This window comes from Antedon mediterranea, chromosome 6, assembly GCF_964355755.1.
Source record: "Antedon mediterranea chromosome 6, ecAntMedi1.1, whole genome shotgun sequence".
NCBI lineage: Eukaryota > Metazoa > Echinodermata > Crinoidea > Comatulida > Antedonidae > Antedon > Antedon mediterranea.
The window spans coordinates 6,045,240-6,072,059 of NC_092675.1; the positions used below are offsets into that span (position 1 = coordinate 6,045,240).

General features: G+C 35.2%; 3 protein-coding genes across 6 annotated transcripts; 1 reads left to right on the forward strand and 2 right to left on the reverse strand.

The window, feature by feature from the left end:
• Positions 1-112: 112 nt before the first annotated feature.
• Positions 113-7,437, forward strand: LOC140051062 (protein HGV2-like). 3 transcript variants are annotated; one of them, XM_072096140.1, is made up of 14 exons: positions 113-434; positions 846-956; positions 1,686-1,849; positions 2,101-2,466; positions 3,572-3,615; positions 3,887-3,963; positions 4,323-4,542; positions 5,152-5,239; positions 5,831-5,916; positions 6,264-6,320; positions 6,434-6,481; positions 6,643-6,708; positions 6,855-6,950; positions 7,074-7,437. In XM_072096140.1, exons 1-14 carry the CDS (start codon positions 283-285, stop codon positions 7,131-7,133), a joined length of 1,635 nt encoding a protein of 544 aa, XP_071952241.1. In that variant the 5' UTR covers positions 113-282; the 3' UTR covers positions 7,134-7,437. The 3 variants fall into 3 exon arrangements, with proteins under 3 accessions (XP_071952241.1, XP_071952243.1, XP_071952242.1); XM_072096141.1 differs by having other exon boundaries at positions 114-434; positions 2,101-2,229; XM_072096142.1 differs by lacking the exon at positions 2,101-2,466.
• A 1,270-nt stretch (positions 7,438-8,707) lies between these two features.
• Positions 8,708-14,182, reverse strand: LOC140051217 (target of EGR1 protein 1-like). Its single transcript, XM_072096353.1, has 5 exons — positions 13,996-14,182; positions 13,025-13,289; positions 12,286-12,545; positions 10,951-11,125; positions 8,708-10,032 (listed from the first exon to the last, which is right to left on the reverse strand). Exons 1-5 carry the CDS (start codon positions 14,148-14,150, stop codon positions 9,361-9,363), a joined length of 1,527 nt encoding a protein of 508 aa, XP_071952454.1. The 5' UTR covers positions 14,151-14,182; the 3' UTR covers positions 8,708-9,360.
• A 1,588-nt stretch (positions 14,183-15,770) lies between these two features.
• LOC140051397 (extracellular tyrosine-protein kinase PKDCC-like) lies at positions 15,771-26,108 on the reverse strand. 2 transcript variants are annotated; one of them, XM_072096602.1, is made up of 5 exons: positions 25,868-26,108; positions 20,826-21,393; positions 20,338-20,472; positions 18,621-18,816; positions 15,771-18,081 (listed from the first exon to the last, which is right to left on the reverse strand). In XM_072096602.1, the coding sequence occupies exons 2-5, from the start codon at positions 21,348-21,350 to the stop codon at positions 17,861-17,863; spliced, it is 1,077 nt and encodes a 358-aa protein (XP_071952703.1). In that variant the 5' UTR covers positions 21,351-21,393; positions 25,868-26,108; the 3' UTR covers positions 15,771-17,860. The 2 variants fall into 2 exon arrangements, with proteins under 2 accessions (XP_071952703.1, XP_071952704.1); XM_072096603.1 differs by having other exon boundaries at positions 26,020-26,069.
• Between the last annotated feature and the right edge of the window lie 712 nt (positions 26,109-26,820).

Here is a 26,820-nt window from a genome sequence, read left to right on the forward strand (position 1 = left end):
ATAATTGTGTTTTCCACCTTTTAAAATTGTTATTGTAGATATTTTGTTATTTTTTAATTTGTTAATAGAGGGGTAAAAATATGTACAGTTCATAGAACGGCAGGCATGTTTAAGAACGAAACGCGCGAAATATTCGTCATAATTGCAGTCAGACCAAATCTGTCCGTACTTTAGTTCAGTTTATTCTCATTCTTGCTTGTTTTGTTGTAATTTACAACACTATCTACTTGTTACAGAATTCTTTCTTATTCGCTTGATTTGATTAAAGTTGTTTATTTTACAATGGGTGAACAAAACGATGTAAAGACAGAAGAAGATGCACCAGCAGCCGCAGCAGAAAGCACCACCACTACCGACACAACAATGACAAATCTAGAAGATAACGCTGCGGCAGCCAGCAGCACCTCAGCTGATGAAGAAACCGGCGATGAGGGGTCTGTATTACTATTTAGCCGTATATTTTATACCTACATAACTTAGAGAAATAACCAGGCCTAAAGTAGAGGGCCTACGCTGCAACTATTTTTTTACTCATATGCCGCATGCTTATGTCATATAGAATAAGCATGCAGCATATAATATGATGGCCTTGCTGCTAGGCCCTTTTTAGGCTAGGCGTAGTGGGGATTAAGCCTATTAAAAGTATATAATAATATTATAATAGGCCTAGGCCCTAGGCCTAATTAATATAGGATGTTGCGTTGCTCGGTGCGTCATACATCCATATAAAAACCGAATCCTGGAAACCAGCCTTTTTGTGGTGACTGTGGTCATTGATTTGTAGTATTTTATATAACCATTTCCGTATGTTCATATTTATTAATACTTGTACATTTCCCCTTTAGTGTTGACATAGATGAAGTTGCCCAGACACTTATGGCAAAAGGAAAGCGGAATCTTGTCGTTGGTGAAGTACTTCAAGCAGTGCAGGCTTTTCAAGAAGCAAGTGGACTGCTGTAGGTGGAATGCTTCGGGTTTTTTGTACATACCTGTACTACTTGACTTGTTGGGAGGGGGAAGAGCCTGTTCCATCATCACCGTTGAATATTATTTATAAATATGCGCATGTGTCTTAAAATTATAGACATTCTAATTCCAAATTTCTCTGGGAGCCTCCCGATATTTCTCCCGAATAAATCTCTTAAATTTTTGTTCAGAATAAAAACATTTCCAAACAGATGTTTACTATCTGCACCGGTCTACGATCATCAGTGCCAGTTTTTGTTTATTTTTTATTTAGCAAAAAAAAAATACAAGACATAAAAATATAAAAATATCGAACTATCAATCATTAAAAATATACAAAATGTGATAAAAAGAACAGACCTTGATCACATGGAAAGTCAAGAAAAGTTTCCCTTGTTTCTTGGGTTCACATGACTGCAGAAACTGAACAATTGTATGAAAACACTTTTAAATAACAAAAGCCATACAAAATTAAAGATTTTTTTTTTCAAATTTAATTAAAATTTCATTTATATATTTGGACATTTTAAAATTCTTAAATTGATTAAAATGAGGTTGAAAACTATATACATACCGTATTATGTGATGAAAGTTATGCCAGTTAATTGATACAATCCATTATAGACATCCCGAAATTGCTGGGGTTTAGAACGTCAGAAATTCAATATAAACCTAAATGAATTCCTGTAATTAGTCCATGTTTATTTTTTTTATCCAAGAGCTTCAAAATATGGAGAAACTGCACATGAATGCGGGGAGGCATACTTCAAATATGGCACAGCCCTTTTGGAGTTAGCTCGTATGGAGACTGGCGTGCTTGGGAATGCTTTGGATGGCGTACCAGAGGATGCTGATTCCGATGATGACACTTCCAATCTTAAAGGTATCTTGGTTTTTGACTGCTGTATGTAAACATTTGCAGGGCTCAAAATTTACTTTCCGAGACTTGTATTTAAGACAAATCCAGCAAATTACTAAGCTTTTGTGAATGGCAGCTTATTTTAAAACAAACCACCCATCCCCACCATGTGATGTGCCCATATATGGACATGATGATGTCATATCACTACCATATTTAGACGCATCACACTTTTTAGACAGAGCTTAATGGACGATTTGCAATCAATTCCTCAGGACCTGAAAGAGAACAGATATTTAAAGATGTGTACAGTGCCATGGCTGAAGACAGTGAGGAGAGAAAGAAGGCAAATGCTAAAAAAGAAAGTGATGCAAGTGGTGATGGAAAGGAAGCTGTTGTGAATGGTAAGGATGTTGATGTTAAGGTCAACGGGGAGAGTAAGAAAGAGAGTAAGGCAGAGGAGGAGGAAGAGAAAAAAAAAGAAAAAGAGCAGAAAGATGAAGAAACAATGGAAACGGACACTAGTAAAGAAGTGAAAGAAAAAGTAGACGCTGCTGATGAAACATCCGATACAAAAAAAGATGTCGAGGATTCTGATAAAGCTGAAGGTGCTAAAAAAGCGAAAGATGGCAGCAAAAAAGGTTTGAAAAATGTGATGGCACCAACGACGCACCAAGTTCAAACCTAACTATTAACATGTCATTTTTCTTTCAGTATTAATATATGCACTTTCCAATTCATAATGTATTGAATATTTCATATTTATTTTCATTAACTAAAATTTTTCTGTCTGTTAATTTTGATATTTTGTTTAATTGTTTATATAATTTACAAACAGTAGAATCCATTCTTTGGGAACACCCTCATTCAGGGACCCTTTCCCTTGAAATGCCAATATATATTTTAACACTACAACCAATGCTTATTGAAGGGACACTTTAGAAAGGGTTTCCTTTATTTGTAATATATTAATGTATTATTAAACAAATTACCATATAGTTTTGAAGCATATGTCTTCCCCCCCCCCCCCCTTACTCATAATATGGGTTTCCTGTATTTAATTCATTGTGTATATTAATGTGTTATTAAAAACCATATTACCATATAGTATGGTAATATATTATGGTAATGCATGGCCTTGCCCCGCCCCTGCGCCAGAGTATGTTGGCGACCTAGTTTACCCACCAAAGTGTTACTGTAATTGGTTCATGAACTCAACTTACCCTGAATCGGCCCATTGTAATAATCTTTGTTAATTAATGTTGTACATTTGTTTACTATTCATTTATACTGTGATAATCTAACAATAACATATTTATTTCTATTTAATATATATATACCAAATAATGGGAACATTGTTGTGAAATAAACTGTCATAAATGTTTATATTAGATACAATTTCAAGGCTATATCTACGCCTATATAGCACCCCCTATGGCTGTTATGATATCCGTGCATTGTAAGCCGGTTGGATGGCTGAATGTGTAGTGCCTGGGTCTCGCAATGTGATGCTGTAGCGTTGGGCTAGGGATAAAAAATCATTGTTTTTTTTTTACTCGCCATCTTCTTTATTTTGTTCTCACCATTTTCCTTGAGGGATTTTTTTTTAGATGACTGGGCCCGATTGGTCAATAGGTGTAGATATATAATCTAGCTTTGGTCTACGACTAGGCGTAGATGCCGCCACTGCGTTATATTTAACCCCTTTTTTTGTGCGTCATTAATGAATCCTTATTATTTTTTTAGATGGTGCTGGAGGCAGCAAGGATGAAAGTACCGCTGATGATGAAGTAAATATATCTTGAAACTCTTTTCTTTTATATGTGCTACAACAATCTTTTGCGTTGTTCTCAATTGTGATCAACAATGCCCCCAATATATTATGAAATTAGCATTATTAATAGTACTAATTGTATTGATGTAAACTTTTCACACTATGGCTATTTTACTGATATATTTACAAAGAAAGATGAAATTTCGAAATAAAATTGTGGAACTATATTAAATTTTAAATAAGAATTTATATAAGACAATAAACAATGGTGTTTTTTTTCATTGTAGGCAGAAACGGCAGAGGACATCTCAAATTTTGAACTAGCATGGGAAATGCTTGAACTTGCCAGGGTTATATTTTTAGAGTAAGTTAACATTCTGATTAGTATTATCACAGCCATCATTGACATTTAATTTTTTATAATGTGCCATGCATCATGTTCTCCCATTGTTTTGTAAACAAAGTCTGGTATTGGGTATTTAGACCGTTTAGAAAAGTCATTGGGAGAGTTGACCGTAGTGTACCGTGTATGAAAAAAGTCCCAACATTTTTTTAATGGAAGCAAATGGCTAAATTAATGTTTTGTTTTTGTTCAGAGCATACTGTATTATTTCATTTGTTAAAAGACAAGACTCTTTGAATGGTCCACTCATGAAAATATTTCTCCAATACTAAGCTACTGTATTCAACATTAATGTTTTTACATTCTGTATTTAAATTTAGCGAAGACAAACAAAAACAGCTTCAAATAGCTCATGTTCATCTGACTCTAGGTGAGCTCAGCATGGAAACTGAAAATTACAATCAGAGCATTAAGGACTTTCATAAATGCCTTGAACTGCGAGGAAAGCATTTAGATGAAGACGACAGGCTATTGGCAGAGACGCACTACAGCTTGGGATTGGTCTATGGTCTTGACAAAGACTTTGAGAAGTCAATTGAGGTGCATTGTTCACATTTTTTCTGTTCAATTGGTAGTCTGTTCTGGGGTGGTACTTACTATATTTAGAATATAAATATCCACGGCCTAAAGCCTGAAATTGAGCATTAACAATAATTACCTGGATACCTCTTGGTTGAAATTGAATGCATGAAGATTTGTGTATTGACAACACTAATGTTGGTAAAATGACAGCTAGCATAGGTTTTTGACAACAATTCATTTTTCAATCGATGCTGTGCTTGCACAACAAATAATTGTGTATATACCATACTGTATTGGCTATGATGATTTGCACAGGGGTCTGATGTTGGCCTTAATATGAAGGCTTAGCCTTTTGTAACATTTCTAGTATTGCATGTGGTGATTCTAGAGTGAGTGCAGAGGGAAGACAACCTAGCATATCTGAGCTAAGTTTTATTACATTTTTGTCTTAAAAATGAAAAGTTTTTCCATCAATAATTTACCTGCTATTGGTATTTACCCGTTTACTGGTCTTGGTATTTACCCGTTTACTGGTCTTGGTGGTACCAATACAAATATGGTATCCTATTTTAAGAGATACGCCTCCCAAAACTGTACAATAAAATAAATATTTTGATTTGTTATTAGAGCTATGAAAAGTCTTTGAATGTGATCGACCTGAGAATCAAGAACTTGCATACAACTCTGAAGGAACATGAAGCAGGAGAAGAAGATGGTAATTTTGTGCATAATTTCCTCGTTTTGTGTAATTCGAATCAATATACCATGGAACCCCTCCTTTGGGTTACCTTTGTTACTTCCATGTGAAAGGAGCAAGGGTAACCCAAATGCAGTTTGTTTTCTCCCGTGTCCCCTAAACTTGTAGAGCAGAGCTCCCAACTCTCCCGATAATGGCAGAAGTCTCCCGATAATGGCAGAAGTCTCCCAATATTTCGAGTCGTAAAAAAGTGACTAATATAATATAAAGATGCTTAAAAATGGATGCATTGGCATAAATTTTACGCCCGGCACATCCGACATAACATGTTTACTATTATTAATTGCAATATTTTTGGTTTGATGTACTGGTGTAGTGCCTTCTATAGTTTCATAGAACCTCCCGTTGGTTCATTTTTCCAAGTTGGAAGGTAGAAACCAAACTAATATCTATGTACCGTTTCATTGATTTGCCGGTGTACTAGTTCACACGCAGCCACCGTCACAAACGCATCATAGTACTATACTATACAGTGGGCCCTCTGGGAAAACAGTCTTTGACTGAAGAGGCTACCCAGTATATAGAATATTTAATAATTTGATATTTTAGAAAAAGACTGCTCAGAACATTCACCAGAGGATATTACAAAAGAAATTAAGGAGCTTGAAGCGCTTATTCCAGACATAAATTCAAAGGTAATTTTCATAAATAAAATAATTCTGAATAACAGAAATGGTGGGTGGCATTCTAATGGCTGGAATTCGGAAATGCTTTTATTGAAACCATGTTTCTTTTGATTCTGTGACTATTTATGTAGTATAGAATGTGCGTACATCTCAAACTTCCTAATAGTGAGTCCCCCCCCCCCCCCTTAATTCATATTTACACTGTATAAAGCTGTCGACCTATCAACAATAGTTTGACAAGAAGTGTGATGTGCCCAAATATGACATCATCATGTCTACATATGGGCACATCACATTTTTTGTCACATAAAGTTTGATAGTGTAGATAGAGCTAAATATGCGTTTTTCCTTTTTAGATTGAAGATTCAAAGGAAATGAAGAAAAATGTTTCGGACTCTGTGAAAGCTACTTTTGTAAGTTTTAATTACTTATATCAAATTTTATCTTGTGAATTATGTACATTTTGTATGTTTTAGTTTCTTTGATCGTGAATATCCTAATGACAATTGTATGAATTCTCTTTTAGGCTTCATCAGCTTTTGGCCAATCTTCATCTTCTGCAACAGTCAATGTCGTAAGTGTTACTCGTTTGTTTTATCAAAATCTGAAATTGTGAATACATAAGCATTGAATTGAAATCTTCCAGATAAATTTTAAGTCAAATAGTAGTCATTCCGAGAAATCATCTAATATACTTGTTCTCGATATTAATTGAATGCTTTCTTTTTTTTAAAGATCAAAGCAAAACCAACTCAAAAGACAGAAAATGCCACAGATGTCTCTCACCTAATGAGAAAAAAGGTCAGTACATTTGCAAAATTTAAATCCTTTTGTAGCGCTACTTAAATTAGTAAGTATTTTAATTTCTGCCAAATACTACACACTGTTATAAAAGGCAAGAGAAAACGGATCCATATTTCTGAGCGTTTCTTTTTATTTTGATCCAGAGGAAACCTGATGAAAATGATGGCAACGATTCAAAGAAAAGCAAGAATGAAGCGCCATCAACGAATGGATCGGCCGCTAATGGCGACAAAGCAAAGGTTTGCAAATCAGATTTTTATTCATGTCAGATTATTGTAAAGTATTCTCACCGGCCCTGTTAATAATTAAGTCCACCCTTGGTAATATTTACTCATTAACTTTCTGTTTAATTTTCATTTCAGGTTAAACAGAAGACGGTTGAAGATGTTTTGGCGGCAAAAGAATGTAGCATGGAAACTTAATAAATATAATTAAAACACCAAATAATCATTGAAATTACTCTGAAATCTTTGTAAATATATTATGTTCTGCCAAATTTTTTAAAATCACAATTCCTTGTATTTTTTTATGTTCAGGTACTAATTATCATTGTAAACAATATCAAAGAATATAAAAATTTGTCTGTAAATAGTTGTTATGCTGACCCTACGCGTCTTGAAAGGCTTTTGTTGACCACAAAATGATGTGAATACGCAAGTAGATTCAGGTTATTCTTGCAAATGTTATCTGATTTTTTGTAGAAATAAACCAGCAAACATGAAAGTATTACTGCCTTTTTTCATTATTGCGTATATTGTCGTAAGTTGTTACAACCATCTTGCTTCAAGGTGATGACAAGTGTGTACACGGTATGCAAGATGTTTGGAGACTATTTGCCGTATTTTCGTTAAAGTCCATTCTCTACGTTTTTCATGCTGCTGCTCTAGCCAGCTACGTTCCATGAGGACTACTCATTCATAAGCTAAAGCAAGCAGCAGTTACAGTATCTAAGGCCGACAGTTTTGTGACTTTGTAAACTTGACTATAATTTATAGATCCAAACCGCTGGACCCAAAAAACGTCTGGGAAAAGAGTCTATGAGGGCTCACTGTAACGATTTTGGATTCTTGCCCTTTGATTGGTTGACACGAATCAAAAGACTGGATTTTCGTGAAGTCGCGTCTCTAGAGGGTATTCAGTTGCATGCAGGTTGAGGTCACACACAGCACATTCAAAGTTCAAAATTGAATGGGCATGTGAATCATAATTATAGAGAACTCTTTCATTTGTATATATTTTTGCGAATATAGGACATCTTTTTAATATTTCATTATAAACATATCTGAAGAAACGATTAATTTAATTTTAAAATATCGAGCAGCATTTTTTGTAAGGAATATTTATTGTTAGATCTAATTTAAGGTCGCATATAATGTGAAAATAAATACTATATAGTGCTATTTTTTTATCATTAAACCGTCAACAATTTTAAAGAATTCTAATAATTTAAGCGGCCCTCTATAAATCACAAAATTGATATTTTTGATTGATCGTAAAGGCCAAAACAAACGGAAGACCTGATATTTAACAGATTCTGGCAAAAACAGAACAAGAATGTCGGGCTAGGCCTATAGCTATATACTTAAGAACGGGTCTATAATTGGCAAACATAAAACTAATTTGCAGAAGTCATTTAGGTAAAGTTGCTTATGTTTGTAAAATTGGCCAATCAAATTAATTGAGTAAAAGTAACAATGAAAAACATGCAATTTTTTGTTTCTACGGAAGTGATTAACTTTATTAAAACCACAAAATAACATATTTAAAGTCTGATTTAATTAATCTTCATTTTTCATGTTTTGGGGTGACAATACTACTGGACATTTCTAATTATCAATTAAAAAAAATTGCAATAAACATTTCTTCCATCAATTAAGAAATCAAACCGTATTAGTAGATGTTGCCATAAATACTGGGACATGCCCACTTGTTTTTCAACATAAAACATTTCACAAGCAATAGATTTTTTTTTTTTTTTTTATGTGATGCCTTGAGCTTTATTGTGTCTCCCATCGTTGTTTTGTCGCTTATTTCGAGCTCTAATCAATGCATTAATTGAACTATAAAGCTCTAGTCTGCACTATCAAACTTTATGTGAAAAAAAATGTGATGTGCCTATATATGGACATGACGATGTCATATCACTACCATATTTAAGCATATTATTACCACTTTTTTTGTCAAACTAGTTTGATAGTGTAGACAGAGCTTTAGGATGTATTACATGAAAGTAACAAATGTTAAACTTGTCACGTTTTTTATTATTTTAATAACATGTAAAAATCATTTCTCTAAAATACAAAACCTTTTCTGGTTTTTTTTTTAGATGTTTTTAGTTTCATACTGTACTGATTTAATGTTCTGTTTTATTCACTGCGACTTCTTATTTTTTTATTTTGGTATTTAATAATACTTTACTTTATAAAAAAACTTTCAATGAATAAAATGAACTCCATTCCCTGGACATGTAAATTACATAGTGTCACTAATCATCTTTTCTCTGATTAGACAACGTTATCACGTTTGTTTTTCACACGGACAATTTTTAATGTTTTCCCTCGGGTAAGTCTTAGGGCTATAGAAACACCAATCCACCAAAAAACGAGTATGGTGAAAGATTTTCTTGGCCTTCAACAACTACAATCTCTTTCAATGTATTCCTTTTGATTCCAAGATGACTTCTGTTATATGCTTAAATTTAGGTGGACATATCTTATGAATCTTTTCCCTATGGAAACTTGATGTCTTGGAAAAGTGACTTTTTTCTACTAGCAATGGTACAGATTTACCGCTTAAATACAAAAGATTTTTTACATCTATTTGAAATCTTGTGTCTAGACTGGTTTCATGTTTGGTAACTGTACTGTCCTCCAAATGTTTACATTTTCCTAAGAAACTTGCTAGTGAATATGCGGTCATGAAAGCATCAAAACCGGCTCTGTGTTTCCCGGGCGCCGGTTTCTTTTCTAATGTTCTTACACTTTTCGTTTCATCAGTCTTAGGGATTGTGGCAATCTCCACTGAACTTTCATTTTCCTTTCTGTCTTTAACCATACTTTCTATGTCATTTTGTCCCTCAGTACTTTTCATGTCCTTTTCTTTTACATCCATTGTACATTCATCACTTTTTCCTTTTTTCTTTGTTTCTTCTATTTCATCTGTTTCCATGGAATGTTTATCTTCAACATCATTTCCACTTCGTTTTCTTTTTCGATTCCTTTTACGCTTCCTTTTATGTTTCTGTAAATGTTCATTGTCTAGGATAATGTCTGGGTCATGTGAGTAGGGACAAGATATACCTCTGCAACACCATCCATGGCTCTGTAAATTATTTTGAAAAAAATGTTAGATAAATATTAGGATGGTTTGTTACGATGATGGGTTTAAGTCACCACACAATGTAAATGTAGTATTAAAGATGTATGCCCCCCAAAAACATGACGATTAATTAAATCAGACTTTTAATATCAGTTCAGTAGAAAGAAAAACATGAAAAAATGACTTATAAAATGACAAAATAAATGGTTAAATTCAACCAAAAACCTTGGCTAGCAGCCAATTTGACTAATTTTTGCTTTAAATTACAGTTTTTTCAGGTAAATACATTTTTTTTTCAATCCAATTTTTGGTCAAAGTAAATAACTATCATGTTACATTAAAATGGCATATTCAACAAAACGTTTGTTAAGAATTATTTTTTTGGGGGAAAATACATCTTTAATCAGTCTCAGTTTAAATGGAAATTGATGTGATGATATTAGGTTAAACAACATTGTCATCTGATCAGAACACAGGGAGTCAATCTCCTACTCTTTTCAAATAGTATACCACATTCTATATTTTACATAGTGCATTTATGTACATGGGACCACCAGTTTTACATCCCATCTGAAGGACAAGGCTATGAGTATCTTGCCTAAGGTAATGGCATATTGCACAGATGGGTCTTGAATCCATAGCTCTCAGATGCTAGTCTGATATACCTGGTATACATTACACCATATCATTTTCAGATAGTAGGTAGGTAATAGCTATCAATGGCAAACCTAAATACAAGGTGGTACATGAGGGTCCAAATCTAACATCTTCACACTTAAAACAAAGCCGAAATTAGTATAATTTATAACAATGTACCATGGAGGTGCCTGTTCCACAAATCTTGACTCTGCAACTGAAAACCACTGATAAACGGTTCCTATAAAAACTGTTTTGAAACTCTGATAGGACAGACGGACTTACCCCATACTGTTTACAAAACTCAACGGGATTGAGCTTCTCTTCCATTGGTTCTTGTAAGTTAGCTGGTAGTTCACAATGTCTGTACTCAACAAACCCCACTCCTTGTGGATACGAACAAAATGATATTTGGATATGTTTTTGTCCGGAAGTGCTCAGGACGGCATTTTCTCTTTGACTGCAAAAACAATAAGTCAGTGTATAAGGTAAAGGTGTATTTAAGAGTCTTTAATAAATAAGGCCTAATATACAAGAATGTAGCGTCACTAATACCCCTTTTACACCGCCGAGCTTATAACAAACCCGTGTCGTGTCCGGATAAATTTCCTTTTCACACCCGATTCATAACACGGGAATGACACGGGTTGCGTGTATTTACACTGAAAAATTCCAACCCGTGTAAATGTTCTAGATCAATCGAAATATCGCCCTCTCACGCACGAAGAGAGACCCTAGTAACGGTTTGCTCATTATACCTCCTACAATTTTGTTTTATGGCAATACACACAAAAATTGAGTCTACTCGTGAAGAATAATATCTTGAAATAAAAATGAATAACAAATAACCATAAGTTTAATTTATTAAATAAGCGAATAAACAAAATCAATCTTATCCTAATTTTATGTAAATTAAATACTATAGTGAGCGAGGATAGTAAACAAACGGATAAAGATACGCTGAGCGTTTTACACCGCAAACACGGGTTCATCCCAAGTGCGTCCCGGGTTGACTTGACGCTGAATACATTCCGCATCACTTACCCAGGTGATTCAGCGAACCGGGTAACTTTTTACGTCGTTTACACCGGCCTACATTTCCGCATTTTTGCGTCCCGGGTACGACTCGGGTTTTACAATTCCGGATCAACTCCGCATTTTTACTGGCGGTGTAAAAGGGGTATAAAACCAATACATTTGGGACACCACTATTCAGGGACACCCTGTTATTAAAGGGACACTTGCCTGTGAAACGAAAAGAGGGGAAGTGTAGTATGTTTTAACACTACAGCCAACACTGTTCAGAAGACACCCCTATTAAAGGGACACTTTCCTGTTAAATAAAAGAGGAGCGGTATAGTATGTTTTAACACTACAGCCAACCCTGTTCAGAAGATTACCCCTATTAAAGGGACACTTTCCAGTGAAACAGAGAAGGAGAAGTATAGTATAGTATGTTTAAAATAACACTACAGCCATATATAAAGGTTCTACTTAATGTTTTTCCCCCATTTCCATGTTCACCTCCTCATATTAGCAAGAACCTGTCCTTCATTATAAATGTAAAATATAAAATAAAAAACTGTACAGGTATTTGTTCATAAACACATATATTCTAACCTTTTCCGAAAGACATACTCCAAATAACTTGCGTTCATGTGTGACTTATACTCAGCAATGTATTTAGTGTCATAGATCCCTCCTGGAAACATCTCGGATATATCTGCGATGAATGATGAGTAGCTACCTGGTAGAGGGCAGTATAAATTTTCGTATAAGAACACAAGATCAACAAGACCATTGTGGAACACGACCGGTTTTTTGCAGGCAACCATTTCAGTAATAAGTTCTCTTATGTTGTGCTTTTGCATTTTTGTTTCCTAAAAGATAAAAACATTATCAATATTAAGAAATTTAATGAGACACATAAATATAATAATATAGATTTAAATGAACTTTTGTTAGAATAATAATGGGGTGAACCATGCATGGTTCACCCCAGCTCAAACTTGTTTTATAATCTTTTAAACTTGGTTTAAAAGAGTCTAACCCTCACTCACTTATCAGTATATAATAGCAACTTTAAAATGTTCAAGGATGTAGCCAATCAGACGCGCTGAAATGAATCACGTGTGCGCTCTTTATTTTTTCACTATCATGCACTGGAGTGGAAAAAGTGAGCAGCAAAAAAACATAACAGCACTCTGCGTGTAAATCGTATGGCAGATTACCGATTGTGTTCGACCCATGTTATAAAACAAATAATGCACAAGCCTCGGGTGTCGCGCATCGTGCATGTCGCACTTCCACGAACGCACTCTGACTTGTGCATTATTTGTATAATAACGTATGGAGTTACCTTGTCTACACCTCTTGAATAATACATTCCTTTAGAATACTGTTTATTAAAATCAAATCCGTGGTTGACAAGAAATTGAAGCGCATCTGGTTCTACTACATACTCCTCGTTGCAGAGGGTTGTCAGATTAAAGGTTTGTGCTTGAAACTGTAAACCGAGTCCGTCGGAGACGATGCCAGTTATTTTAAAACAAGCAAGACCAACTGCAAGAATTGATCTTGACTTTGCGACCTCACTTATGAACTTGTATCGATCCTCCATACATCTAATGAATGAACAAGTGGTGCAGTGAATACGACAGGGAGTTATACCATATACTGTACATACTGTACCTAGTTATTGACTTTTTTTGAGCAGTTTGAAATTGTCAAAAATAATCCTTTGACCTTGTCCTTTTTGCAATTTCAAATTGATTTTATACTCATTCAAACCATGGATGAAGTACAGTAGGCCTAAGGTCTATGCATATGTTATGCGCAATTTTAAATGCGCAATTTCATAATTACATTTGGACAAATTAACACATGAAACGTAGTATAGGCCTAGTAGTAGTATTTTTAATTGCGCAAATCGTTCAAATGGCGCATAACTATACAGCATTGATTTTGATTGATTCTTAAGTAATTTTTAATAAATTAAACCATGGAGTAATTAAACTTAATTAATAATTAAATATGTAAAAAACTAAAATATAAATAATCATAATCTTGACTACTTATCACAAACTAAGGCCTACTTACTTTTTGTTGTTTTATCCTGGCCTAGCTAAACTAAGTACGAACAAAGCCTAAGCTACCTATCACAAGTAGTGCCTCTACAGGCGGCCTAGCCTAGTAGTATAGTAGTAGAGTAGACTAGAGATAGTGTTTAGTGTAGGGTAGGGGTAGACCTGCTCGAGAGGCTAGGCCTAGCCTAGGCCTAGCTAGGCTAGGCCCTATAGGCCTACCTAAAAATCATAAAAGTAAACCTACCGCGTTACCAGATTTCGCCGGTTTCCAAGACCACTCAGTTCTAGATCAATGCCTATGAAATCTGATGAACGTACAGCTAGTAAAAGTGACGGCCAAATGATAGAAATATTCTCACAATGCACATCAACTACCGGTACTTTCTCGAAAGTAGCCATCGTAATTTTGGCTGGTGTTGTGTGATGATGTGCATCATGTCAACGAATTAAAAACGTAAACAAAACTTTTATAAAGAGCGCCATCTATAGTCTATGAAACTTTTTTTTTATCGAGTAGACTCTATACTGTAGTAGCCTTGCTTTATAAACGTCCTCTCACTTACACTACACGTACAGTTCTGGTTTCTTGAGACCCCATTTCATCATTTCATTACTTTGTTGAATAATTGTACAGAATATAATTTGTTTGTGATTTGATGAATAAATGTATTTGTATTGTAATTAATAGCCTTGCTCCGAATGTGAGTTAGTGTTAATGTTATTTTAATATATTAGCGCGTTCGACAAACATATTATCGTCTCTCAAGCGCTGTGGATTTAGCAGATGTTACGCTTTTCCTTATGTTCCCAACATTATTCAATAGCATTTACTTGTATTATTTTAGATCGCCGTACCGCAATTTATGGGTCGCGACCCAATGATTGGGTCGTGAAAAAAAATTGTTTCCGATACTGAAACATTTTATCAATTATACACTGATCATGTGAAATGTTCTCAGTTAAGTAAAATCTACAACACTGATCACATTTTACATCTACAGTTTTTTCCCTATGTTGACGTTCGGCGAGTCCGTAGCGTAACACACAATTGGGAATCGACGACGGGGCAATGGACGCTTTTGGCGCGCGCATAGTTCGTTGTTAATATACAAGTGGGGTGTCATTATTATGTATGCATCATGACTATGCATTAATATGACGGTAGAAATCGCAAAAATAGCTTACCAGCTATTTACTAAATTAAATAAATTTAACTGTCTCAATATCTTTTAAAGTAAAATAAAAACAATATTTCATTTTTAAAAGTTCGCAGAGTTTCAAACCCAAGCTAGCGCTTAGAGAATTCGAACATAGCATTAACCGTAACGTCACAAAGTACATGACTGAGCAGCTGATCGACAATAGTCTATTTTATACGTACTTCATATTACGTAATTCATCGTTACACGTCATAAATATATTCATGACCGTCAAAGCTGGTGTTTATATCCAAGATGTCCTGTTAGCTCAGGTGAGAAGCGTCGTGTTATTTAACAACACGGATGTCATGGGTTCGAACCCCATGTTGGTCGTGGTGGTAAAAAGTTAAAGCTTATGCTACTGTGTTTGGGGTTCACAGAATAATACGTCCCCCGTTCCACCACACAGGCAAGTCAATGCATCTGGTGATGCCGTGGAAACGACACAATGTCTCTGCCACAGCTTTGAGGTCGTTTCCACGACATTACCAGATGTAGGGAGAGGACTAATAATGGTTCACTTAACTTTTGGTTCAGTCATTGTTTTTTTTCTTTGGATTTGATCTCGTAAATTTGATGCTTAGGAGCGCCCTCAATTTTAAGAACACAAAATATACATGTCAGCAAATTAGGAACAAATGTAGAACATTTATAATATGCGCAGTACGAGGTTGATGGTATCATTTCCCGAAACTTATTCCTGGAATTACACAAAATAATTAGGCCTGTTAAAATGTATTTGCAGTAGGAATTACGTCATAAACCATAACAGTATTTACACGTATACTAATAAATTGTGTGAATAATGTTTTGTATGTAGGCCTCCTTACAATGGAGGGTGAACAATTTGAATTAATTCCCTCCTTAAAAGAAATGGCATATGTTGATTTGAGGGAAGAAGATTAAAACATCATCATGAACTATGACATTTATCAAATGCTAATAGAGATAACCAGCAATTATTATTATTACACTCATAACGCAATAATCAATATTTATCTTCATTTATTATGCTCAGTATTCATAAGAAGGTAATAAAAAATGGTTTAACGATATAGAATAAGGCAATTATTGATTTAATTCAGTTTTTTCTATTAACTGTGCATATTAATACAGTCATAAATATTTTATAACGATGCACAAAGTAGCAAAATACACCACATTAATTTATTCATTATATAAAGCTCTGTCTACACTATCAAACTAGTTGGACAAAAAAGGTGTAATGTGCTCAAATATGGTAGTTATATGCTTAAATATGGTAGTGACATCATAATGTCCATATAGGCACATTATTTTTTTTTTGTCACATAAAGCTTGATAGTGTAGACATAGCATCAAACTCGTCAGTCAACTTGACAACAAATTGACTAGAGAGTAAGAAAAAAATAAGCTTGTTAATGAAAATGTGTTACAGATAATATGTATAAAAAGAGGAAGCTATGTAATCAATGTGATAATATGTAAACAAATGAATAAAACTCTTTAAATATGTATATGTAAACAGATGATTAAACAAACATTGTAAATATAATGATATGTATAGTGTATAGTGAAAAATATATGTAAAGAGAACAGTTGTATGGAAATAAAAGTGGGATGAACCCACATAAGATAAAAAAAAAACAAATTGACTAGAGCGTGTACATGAAGTCTTTCAGATTATCAATATAACCATGGACGTACCTATAGGTCCATGGTATACGGTAACCGTTGTTGAACACATACTAGCTTGCTAAACTGAGACAATGGACCTATGCATTAATTCTAATTTATAGGTCTATGCGGAGACCAAGTGTGAACATCATGTAAAAAATACATCTTGAAAAAGCATTTAAATGTATAAAATAGATGACTTAAAATGCCTACCGTACAAAAATAAATCATTATCTTTATCGCTATCATACAAACTGCCTGTGCAGAAGGAATGTGTTTTATATAAGCCAACAAGCATATTGCATATCAATGGTAATAAATATAATAAATAGTAATTTAATAAATATTAATTTAATAAAATGACCTAACCTCTCACCCACCCTTTCAAACGGACCATGAGTATTTGTTTAATTTAATAATTTATCTATTTATCACTCATGTGTGAATTTAAGGGCGTGACCATTCAAAATCTCTTTAGTGAACACACCCGGCTATTTAAATGAGGGCCCATATTAATACTGAAGGTGTAAGCATAAAGTAGGCCTATATTATGTAATAATATACTGCATCATTATAAAAGTCTTATGCAATATGTGTGCAGTTTCAGCCTTTCGCATCTACCCTGTTGTTTTCCAAGTTTCGATACGCACTACTGTATGACCAAAAACGCGGCTAGATCATTCATCTACAAGCTTGAACACAACGTTGATTGAGCGGCGTCTGACCCAAAGGACGCACGCGTCTTTCGTGACGGCGGCGTACATATGTGTACCTCGTATGTGTTGAATTGAAGCACAAACGTTTCTCCTGTTGAACGGACGGACTCGGATTCTTCGTTTTAAAAACGGACGCACAGAGGCGACGCGCCGCTTCTGACGCACGGCGTTAACGGACGCATGGCGTTGGAGGAACGCATACAGGCGTTCCTCGTGTTTAACAAATGCACGGATTAGTCCTGAGAGACGTACAGAGCAGACGTTCATTGTGTCCATTTAAACGGACGTATTATACGTTCCTTGTGTTTAACGGACGTATGATACGTTCCTCGTGTTCAACGGGGGACGCATGCGACGTTCCTCGTGTTTAACGCGGGCGCACAGCAGACGTTCTCTCGTGTGTTTAACGACGGATGGACTGCAGCATGTAACCTATCGCATATGACGAGTATAGGTGTACATTCCTCGTACAGAACAAACGGGGATGAGGCGTGTGCAGACGTTACCTGGGTTTTCCTCATTACCATTATAATGAAATTTAACTCTTATATTTTAATAATATTTGCTGAAGCGACTGTTTGATCTCAAGAGCCGTTGAGTTCGGATGTTTTATTCCGTGACGTAATGCTCTCCTTGTTTCATCTGCTATAGAAGCTGATGTGCCACTTTGCAAAATTAAACTAAATATTTTACTATTAAAAAAATGTAAGTTGAATTTAGCATTGATTCCTTTGCATATACCATTAACGCATTGGATACCTGTAAGATAGAAACAGATAAACATTGTACTATGTTTATAACGGTTTAGTTTATTATTCATGATTACATTACAATGGTACGTAATAATAAACTACGGTGTTGACAAGATTACCGTTGTTCAGTGATAATACTATACGGGTAGATCGTGCATTATGCATTTTGTAAAACCCAATGGTTGTTATAAAAGTTATATATATGGCCCAATCCCGTCATGACAGACGATAACCAAGGCCCAAAATATTATTTAACTAAGCTAGTACTTCTCTGCTACGGATGAGTTCTGTTGGTTTCATAATATTTGTTAAAATAGTTTTATACAGTAATTTGATGCTTTGGCAGATTGGTGACCAGTTACCAATTTAGAACGCCAGGAGGTTCGGTTTGAGGCGAGAGTTTCCCAAGAACCAACGGGATAAACCGTAGGGTTTGTATGCCTTTGTAGTAAGAATACGGCTTGCGGAAGACACCAGACACCTTTGATTAAATAATAGGTTAAATTTATATTTTTCTCTCACGTTCGTTCATTGTTGGTAGCTTACCGTAATCTATTTTATCTATGTAACACTCCTTCTCTGTTTTGCATTTCTGCTCCTCGTTCGTGACGTCATCCATATCCCCTAGTTTTACCCTATTGTTAACAACAAGGAACTGAGTGTGCTTCATGTCTGTCATCATAAGTGAGCCAAGGGGAGAATGTGCAAAATAGTCGAGCAAATCCAGCAACTCGATTGTTGTCTAAAAAAAATCGTGCAAAAAAAACATACGCTTAAGTATACATAAATATAATTTAAACGTGAATTGCTTTCTTTCAAAATGACATATTGTTAGGTTGCATTATACATTTATTCACAATTATATTTAACAGTATACCAAAAGAAGCGAGTGCTTGTCAATTTGGTAACCATAAATGCATCTAAAATGTACGGTACTATTCCAGACGACATTCAACAAAAATGATATACAAAAAAAAACGTGGGTCGCCCACGACCGGTCAGCACCTTCGGTGAGGCACTCCCTTGTAGGAAAAGAGGGAAGTTGCCCTCTACTTTAACGTGACGCACATAAGCGCGACCAACAAAAGTGACCAACACAAGAGGACATAAGACAGGATGAACTCTGTTTGTCCTCCTGAGGCACTATACCGATGATGAGCTGTTATAGCATCATGTTAAGTTGTTATACATAGCATCATCTTTAAGATACCATGCCTAGGCCTATACAATCCAAACTTTTGTTCTGATAGGTAAAAATGCGTTCCAACCATTTAGTAGTATTACGTAGACCCCACGTAAATCCAGTTCATCATTCCAGACTATTAAGGGCGGGTTATCCCGTCGAATTGGTTCACAAAAGAGCCCTTCATGAGGATTTACCACCTATCTGATAGGACAGTGATTCATTTAATATTGCTAATCCATGCTTAATGACATAACATTTAAAAAATAAAATATAATTATATAAAATAATATTTTGTTTGAAGGTTTTCATGGTGAAATAAAATGTTTATATAAAGTTTGCGGTGAACCACGTATATTTAGTTCTGAAAAGAACTGTTGATTAACAGACAGACAAACAGAAAAATATTAAAACCGAGGTAATTTACACGATAACACAACAAACTAGGATAGGCCTTTCGTTTTTATTGACGATATTACTATTAACTGCATAGAATTTGTCACTACGACATCTTGTAAGCCCAGGGCTAATAATTATATTCACGTCTAAATTTTAATATCATTAATCGATATTGTGTATTCCTTTTTGAAAGGACACAACAGGCAGGACATAATAATGGCTGATATCTATTTTGTAAGAGAAATACGAGATATTAATTAGATGATATTTAGTGAGGTTTTAGTGCATAATATATATCAATAATCGTTTGTTTGTACAGAGATGGATAGGAGTCGTGTGTTGGTTACAATACGGTTGTTATGGGTATAGCAAAATTAATCATGGACTCCGCTGTTATTGGATGAGCGTCTTATCCATCCACAATACTGAGTCGTGTAAGAATCGGCCCATGGACACGCCTGCCGATTGTCCAAAGGACGAAATGCAGTTTTAAAAGTACAGTCAAAAGGGTCTATAAATAAATATGAAAATCAAACAAAATAGCTGAAATTATATAGATGCGCAAATTGTCTGTAAATTTATAGACCACGATCTAATTCGTTATCTACAAAATGACACATCTTCAATTCAATCATAATTTGTTTAAAATGCATCATTTTCCAATTCAAAAATATTCATTACCGTCATCCTCCGCTCCCATGACGTTCGTTTATACTTGCCGGGATTGAACTGTGACCCTAGTTCTGCAACTGATATCACCCCATGGTCATCTACATGGCCAGATGTCTTCTCATTTCGGACACAATATCCAATGCGCTGAAAATAAGTTAAGGATATTATACATAGCAAAATAAAGGACCGTGTCCAAATTAACTCATTTTACTAATTCTTAATCCGTTTTTTAATAATTTTATTTAGTTACTGCAGTAAGTGGAAATGTAATATAAGCCTAAATTAATATTGAGTTACTGTAGTAAGTGGAGTTTGTTGACATGATCTCTAAAACTTAGCCCATGCATTTATTCGTCTTGCAGTGATTTAGCACCCTATTCTTAATTTAGAAACTCGATGGCGCCATTCAAAGGGCGTCGTTTCAGAGCCTTTATTCAAATACAATGTAGGCCTACGCTAGTTAAATAAACCAAATAAAAACCGCAATGTTATCTTACCTTTAAAATGTTAGGGTGGTGTAGCTGTTGCATGAATAACATTTCTTTAAGAAGTTTGTAATTTGCTAAAAGATAACAGTCTTGTTCTTTCCAATACTTTTTCCGTTGGAGACATTTTCTGACGTCCTGCACTTTTGAGGTTACCATCTTAACGGCTACTTCTTCATCGTCATATACACCAAGAAATACCTCTTTGGTGACACCGTGACCCAAAGATTTAAGTATCTTAATATTAGAAATGTTGCTACAGGAGAACGTCGTCTCCTCGTCGTGTTGCGGTGCAGTGCAGTTTTCAATCTTGATTGGGGATAAACTTTTTCTTACGATAGTACTGTCTGAAGTAGAATTTGTGCCATTGTTAATAGTAGAATTTGTCCGTGTGTCTCTTGCGACATTTCTCTTCACCTGCAGGTACGGATCGTCGTAATACACATCCGCTGTTAATTGTACCATACTATAATATATGTACAAAGTGGCAATTCCACAGAATGTCAGAAAGCCTCGGTATTTCAGCCGAAAATGCATTATCCATCAAAAAACCTATTCTTGTACAACAAGCCTCTGTAATCTGAAGAAACAATTTCAATGGAGAATTATTAACTATCAGGGAGGGAAGAGTAAAATTTACCTCCAATAGAGTATTTACCTGTACTACTAGGGAAGAGTTCTCACGTAAAATTCAAGTTGGAATTTAGCCGTGTTTTATTTCATCTTAAATTATTCAGTGTGTATCATCTGGTATTAGAAATGTACAACCAATCGTCATCACTTGTTTGTCAGCTCTGATACCCGTGGCCAAAAAAGTGTGGGGTGGGGGGTCACAGCCTCCCGTCATCACCCCGACGACGTAGTCATTGTTATTATTGAGGTCTCACCTTTCATGATTTGCTTTCTTAAGCTTGGTTCCCACTAGAACGTAACTCAAGGACGTAAACGCAACGCAAACGTTTTAACCAATGACAAGCGAAGTTATAGACAGTTAGCAATCACAAGCGAATAAGCCATCGCTTGTGATTGGTCAATTCACTTGCGTTGCGTTACGTCATTGTGTTGCGTCGCTAGTGGGAACCACGCTTTAGGTTGAATGACGTGTGCGTCACACCGAATAATATAGGTGTGTAGGTTTCATGAAATTAATACTACCCAAATTCAGTTTCTTACCTGTATAATCCCATATTAAACATTCAAAATCAGTAAAAACAAATTAAAATGTATCAGCTTAGGTGAATGAAACGTATAATAAAAAAACCGCCCGGATAAGGGCCTTGGTAAAAGAAGCATTTAACTTATTTTGTTTAGGCTAACGTTTAAAAACTATAAAGCCTTAAGCTTGGTTCCCACTAGAACGTAACGCAAGGACGTAAACGCAACGCAAGCGTTTTAACCAATGACAAGTTATAGACAGTTAGCAATCACAAGCGAATAAAGCCATCGCTTGTAATTGGTCAATTCACTTGCGTTGCGTTACGTCCTTGCGTTGCGTCGCTAGTGGGAACCACGCTTTTAGTTGTAACAATCAGACGCCTACGTAAACCGTACAAAGCACACAGTAGTCGCCCGGTGGTGTGAAGGGTTCACAAATAGTCTCCGAAGAGGATTCATTCAATCTTAATTGTGATGAAGACTTTGATACAAAAAAAGCTTACTTTTAATACACCCGCCTGTTGACTTGAGTTGTAAGTTGATGGGAGTTGTCAGTAATTTATGACCGACTTAGCTCTGATGAACAGTGATTTAACTAAACCGGTATTCATTTTTTCAATGCCACCTAAATAAAGAAAACTTCTATATCCGCTTTTGCGTGAAATTTATTCGGTTTTGTTGGTCCACTATAAAATTCAAAACATTTCGTTCAAAACATTTCATTCAAAACATTTTATTCAAAACATTTCATTCAAACACTTCATTCAAAACATTCAATTCAAAGCATTCAATTCAAAACATTTCATTCAAAACATTCAATTCAAAGCATTCAATTCAAAACATTTCATTCATATATCGCGCCATTCAATTAATATCGATGCATTTCATTCACATATCGCGTCATAAAATTCATATCATCGAAATGTTGCGTAAACGGCGTTCCATAGTTGACATTGTGAAGACGTTATACCTACGGTACGGGTGAAAATGGGAATCGTGGTGATTTGACGAATATATACTTGCTGGATTCGTCTCTGGTGCTGGAAGAGATTAATTCCAGAATGAACTCTTCCCCATGGTGGAATTAGGATGAATCAATCGATACTAGCCCTTCACCGATTTGAGATGGGCAGCGATATTTCTTTTCGTACATAAGTTGGGGACCCCTCGTGAAACGTCGCAAAATAAACATGAATAATCATAATAGTCATATCCATAAGGTGTGACGTAAGCATTGAGCTAACTATTCAGCCAAAGTGTCTATTGTGGGGCGGGGCTATGACGCAATCAGTCATCTTCTCTCTGGATCCGCCCCCTAATCATCATTAGGATTAAGATGGTGGAAACGATTTATTGATTAATTTATTAAACTTTGTTGTACAGGGTAGCTCTGCAGTAAAGTAGACTCGAAGAGGCCCTCTTAAAGCAATACAAAAATATACGGACGACATTCAAACATAAAGATACAAAAGAGGATGCCTCAGGTGACAATATTCACATCATACAGGGAGATATCTCTCTGCAAAATAATAGCGATGTGTTCAATGTTATTCTAATCTATATAATAAAGAACTAAAAACCATTATACTAGTTATATAAAAAATCCTTAACTAGACTCACCTTCAAATAGGCCTACCGGTAATTCATATAGGCCATCTTCATTTAATGTAATAGACATACCAGATAATTACGACTGAGCGGTATTATAATATCGAACCAAATCCAAATTCAATCTGACGAGCTCTCTCAGCGGATTGTTATTTGTGGCATTCCTTTTTTATTCAAATTATAAACTGAATTAAGCTTAATTAAAGATTGCTGAATCTTGTTTGTGATTGGTCGACTAATCACGTGGCGATTTAACAATTAATGTGCTGTTTATTCAGATTATTCCTAACAATAAACGTATCATAAATTATTAATATTCGGTGGAAAACATGATGCGTGAGGCCTATGCGGCATATAAATTCATTTTGGATAAATAATTCTGTTTTTTTTGTTTTGCTATTTCATGCCATAAATGGTCGATATACCTAATAATACACCCATAATACCGTACCCGTTAAGTCCGGCGACGATTTTTTCGGAGGTACGCGATGTTTTTTTCCCGTCATCAAGAATTTTGTCATTTTATAAAATTAAATTGTACATAATCCTGGCTTTGTTTGTATCAAACCTGTTAGTGGCGGTAATTATCGCTGTTGGTTTCGATTGAATAAAATGAAAAAAAAAATAATCTCTCCTTATCTCCGAAATAAATAACCCGTTAAGGAGGGTGTGGTTGTACTGTATAGCCTATTATTCGATGGTATGATCGTTTATAATGACGTTATGGATGATCATTGTATGGCGGGTTTAGCAGTCATAAGCGTGGTTCCCACTAGAACGCAACGCAACGTGACGCAGAGACGTATCAACGCAAAGTGCTGTATTGCGTAATAACAAGTGGGAACCAACGATGCAACAGTGCTGGAAATGTTGCAGGTTTGATTTCACGCAGGCGGGGGCAAACACAATTATTGGAAGGGAATTTTCTTACGTTGAGTAGGTTGCGTTACGTTGCGTTGCTAGTGGGAACCAAGCTTTATTAAAGTGATGAATGCTAATTTAAGCACCACGTCGCTGCGTTACGTTGCGTTGCGTTCTAGTGGGAACCACGCTTGAAGGACTTTTCTATAGTTATATTCACTTAAATGAACAGTTGATACATTCTAAAGCGTGGTTCCCACTAGCGACGCAACACAATTGAATCATGGAGGTATATGAATTGACTAATCACAAGCGATGGCTTATTCGCTTGTGATTGCTGTCTATAACTTTGCTTGTCATTGGTTAAAACGCTTGCCTTGCGTTTAAGTTCTTGCGTTACGTTCTAGTGGGAACCAAGCTTTAGTGTTCGCTGTATTTTACTATTATTTTAAAGTTTGCAATGAACGGTCGGATGTTTTGATAGGTAGGGGTCCAGGACCGCGACAGAACGAGAACGGATGGGGACCCTCCCAAGAAATTGCACTTTATTTGTCAGGAATTTGTATGATTTGTTTTCTATTTTTTAAATGCGCCTTGAGCACTCTTGAATGGTATGTGCGCTATAAAAATCTTATTATTAGTATTTTTTAACTTTTGTGGTAGCCACTACATTTATTCATCATTCAATCTTTCATAAATGTATTACAATTGTTGTATATACTCTCATTTCATATTCATTTCATAATCTATATTACATTTCAGTTTCTGAGTAGTTTCACATTTTTTTTCTATTAATACATGTTATTATTATTATTATTATGATATAGTGGCGTTAGGCGACGGGAAGAGGTGCAGCTTAGATCGGCCACCCGATCATTTATAGTTATGTTTGCAAGGTAGAAATAATAAATAATTTATTATTTCTTCCTTGCAATAAATAATTCATGTTTCATCTCCTCGTCTAAATACATTCCTACATTTGAAAACAAAATGACACACCTACATGGTCCAGTAAACACATCTCAGTTACGTCATCACAACTAACATGTTGAGATGCCAAATAAATTGAAATTTAAACATTTTAGGCCCACTTTAATTCAAACTGAAAAATGTTTTGGTAAAAAGGCAAACATTAAATATTGTGAACAAATCATATTATCATATTATTTCCAATTCGTCAAAATTGTTCATACGTACATTTCTACTAAGTAACTTATCTTTATAATAAGCTCTATCGATACGTCAGTACTATACCATACTGTTTTAATTTAAGCCATGGTTTCTTTCAGTAAATTTTACAATCAAAACGATCATTGTGCAACTGGATAATATAGGCCTATTAGGCCTCAATTGTTCTTCTAATACATAGAACAATGAAGACTAACCGACTGACCTAGAAGTCGATCTAGAAAAAGAATAAGGATACTTACACTGTGTATGCTCCTCGTCTGAACACAACGTAAGGCACTCAGACCTACCGTCACAATATCCACAACCAACAGGCCTGACGATAATTAAGCAATGATAGAATTTAGGTGATCGCTAAACTGGAAATCACCATCATTTATATCCTTTCACTTACTAAAATAAAGAATTGAACAGTCGGCAATAATAATATCATGTCTAAACTGTCTTCATGATGAATAATATAACACTGTTCCATTTAGAATTAATTAGGCTTAGTCTTCAAACTCACAACTGATAGGCCTAAACCACAAAGTGCAAACATAATTATTATGCAATTACTAATTATTACGCGGGTTTTTTATAGTTACAGATCCGGGTACAGGTCACGCATAGATGTTTATATATACACGGATACTATAGTGTATAATAATACAGTGTTCGATTACCATTATACGTCATAATGTTGTGTTTTACAACTTTACAACCTCAATCATAATGGTAATCAATACAGTAATCCAATACTAATGTTTTCATTACAACTGAACTTTATAGGACGACGCGCGCGGGGATGGATCCATAAAGTTTGCATAGAGTCCGAGTAGAGGATATGGTTGTCGAGAAGTAGTGCAGTATAAAGATGAATTTGGCTATACGTAAAAATAAGGTGTTTTTTTTAATACACCTTACTTTTAGGACGGGGATGGATCCATACATTTTGCATAGAGTTCGACATGGTTGTCGAGGATAACAGGTATAAAAATAAATTAGACCACATAAAAAAAGTTATCGTCCTTATTTAAAAAAAAAAAAGTCGGAGAGAGGGGACGTTTTTACACCTTTGTTGAGTGGAAGGATAAAATAAGGTTAGGCCGTTCCGCAACATGGGCTGCTACCCAATGTTTGGGTCGCAAAAAAAAATTGATGGGTCGCGAAATTGTTTCCGATACTGAAACTTTTTATAACTTATAATAATACA

Excerpts from the sequence above, each read along its gene's own strand:
- LOC140051397 (XM_072096602.1), bottom strand. The coding sequence starts at position 21,350 with ATGCATTTTCGGCTGAAATACCGAGGCTTTCTGACATTCTGTGGAATT. Across the intron at positions 20,473-20,825 it reads ACCACCCTAACATTTTAAAG|CGCATTGGATATTGTGTCCG; the intron begins GTAAGATAACAT and ends ACTTATTTTCAG. Across the intron at positions 18,817-20,337 it reads CATGGGAGCGGAGGATGACG|ACAACAATCGAGTTGCTGGA; the intron begins GTAATGAATATT and ends GATTTTTTTTAG.
- LOC140051062 (XM_072096140.1), top strand. The coding sequence starts at position 283 with ATGGGTGAACAAAACGATGTAAAGACAGAAGAAGATGCACCAGCAGCC. Across the intron at positions 957-1,685 it reads CAAGAAGCAAGTGGACTGCT|AGCTTCAAAATATGGAGAAA; the intron begins GTAGGTGGAATG and ends TTTTTATCCAAG. Across the intron at positions 3,616-3,886 it reads AAAGTACCGCTGATGATGAA|GCAGAAACGGCAGAGGACAT; the intron begins GTAAATATATCT and ends TTTTCATTGTAG.
- LOC140051217 (XM_072096353.1), bottom strand. The coding sequence starts at position 14,150 with ATGGCTACTTTCGAGAAAGTACCGGTAGTTGATGTGCATTGTGAGAAT. Across the intron at positions 12,546-13,024 it reads ATTCAAGAGGTGTAGACAAG|GAAACAAAAATGCAAAAGCA; the intron begins GTAACTCCATAC and ends TTTATCTTTTAG. Across the intron at positions 10,033-10,950 it reads AGTTTTGTAAACAGTATGGG|AGCCATGGATGGTGTTGCAG; the intron begins GTAAGTCCGTCT and ends AATAATTTACAG.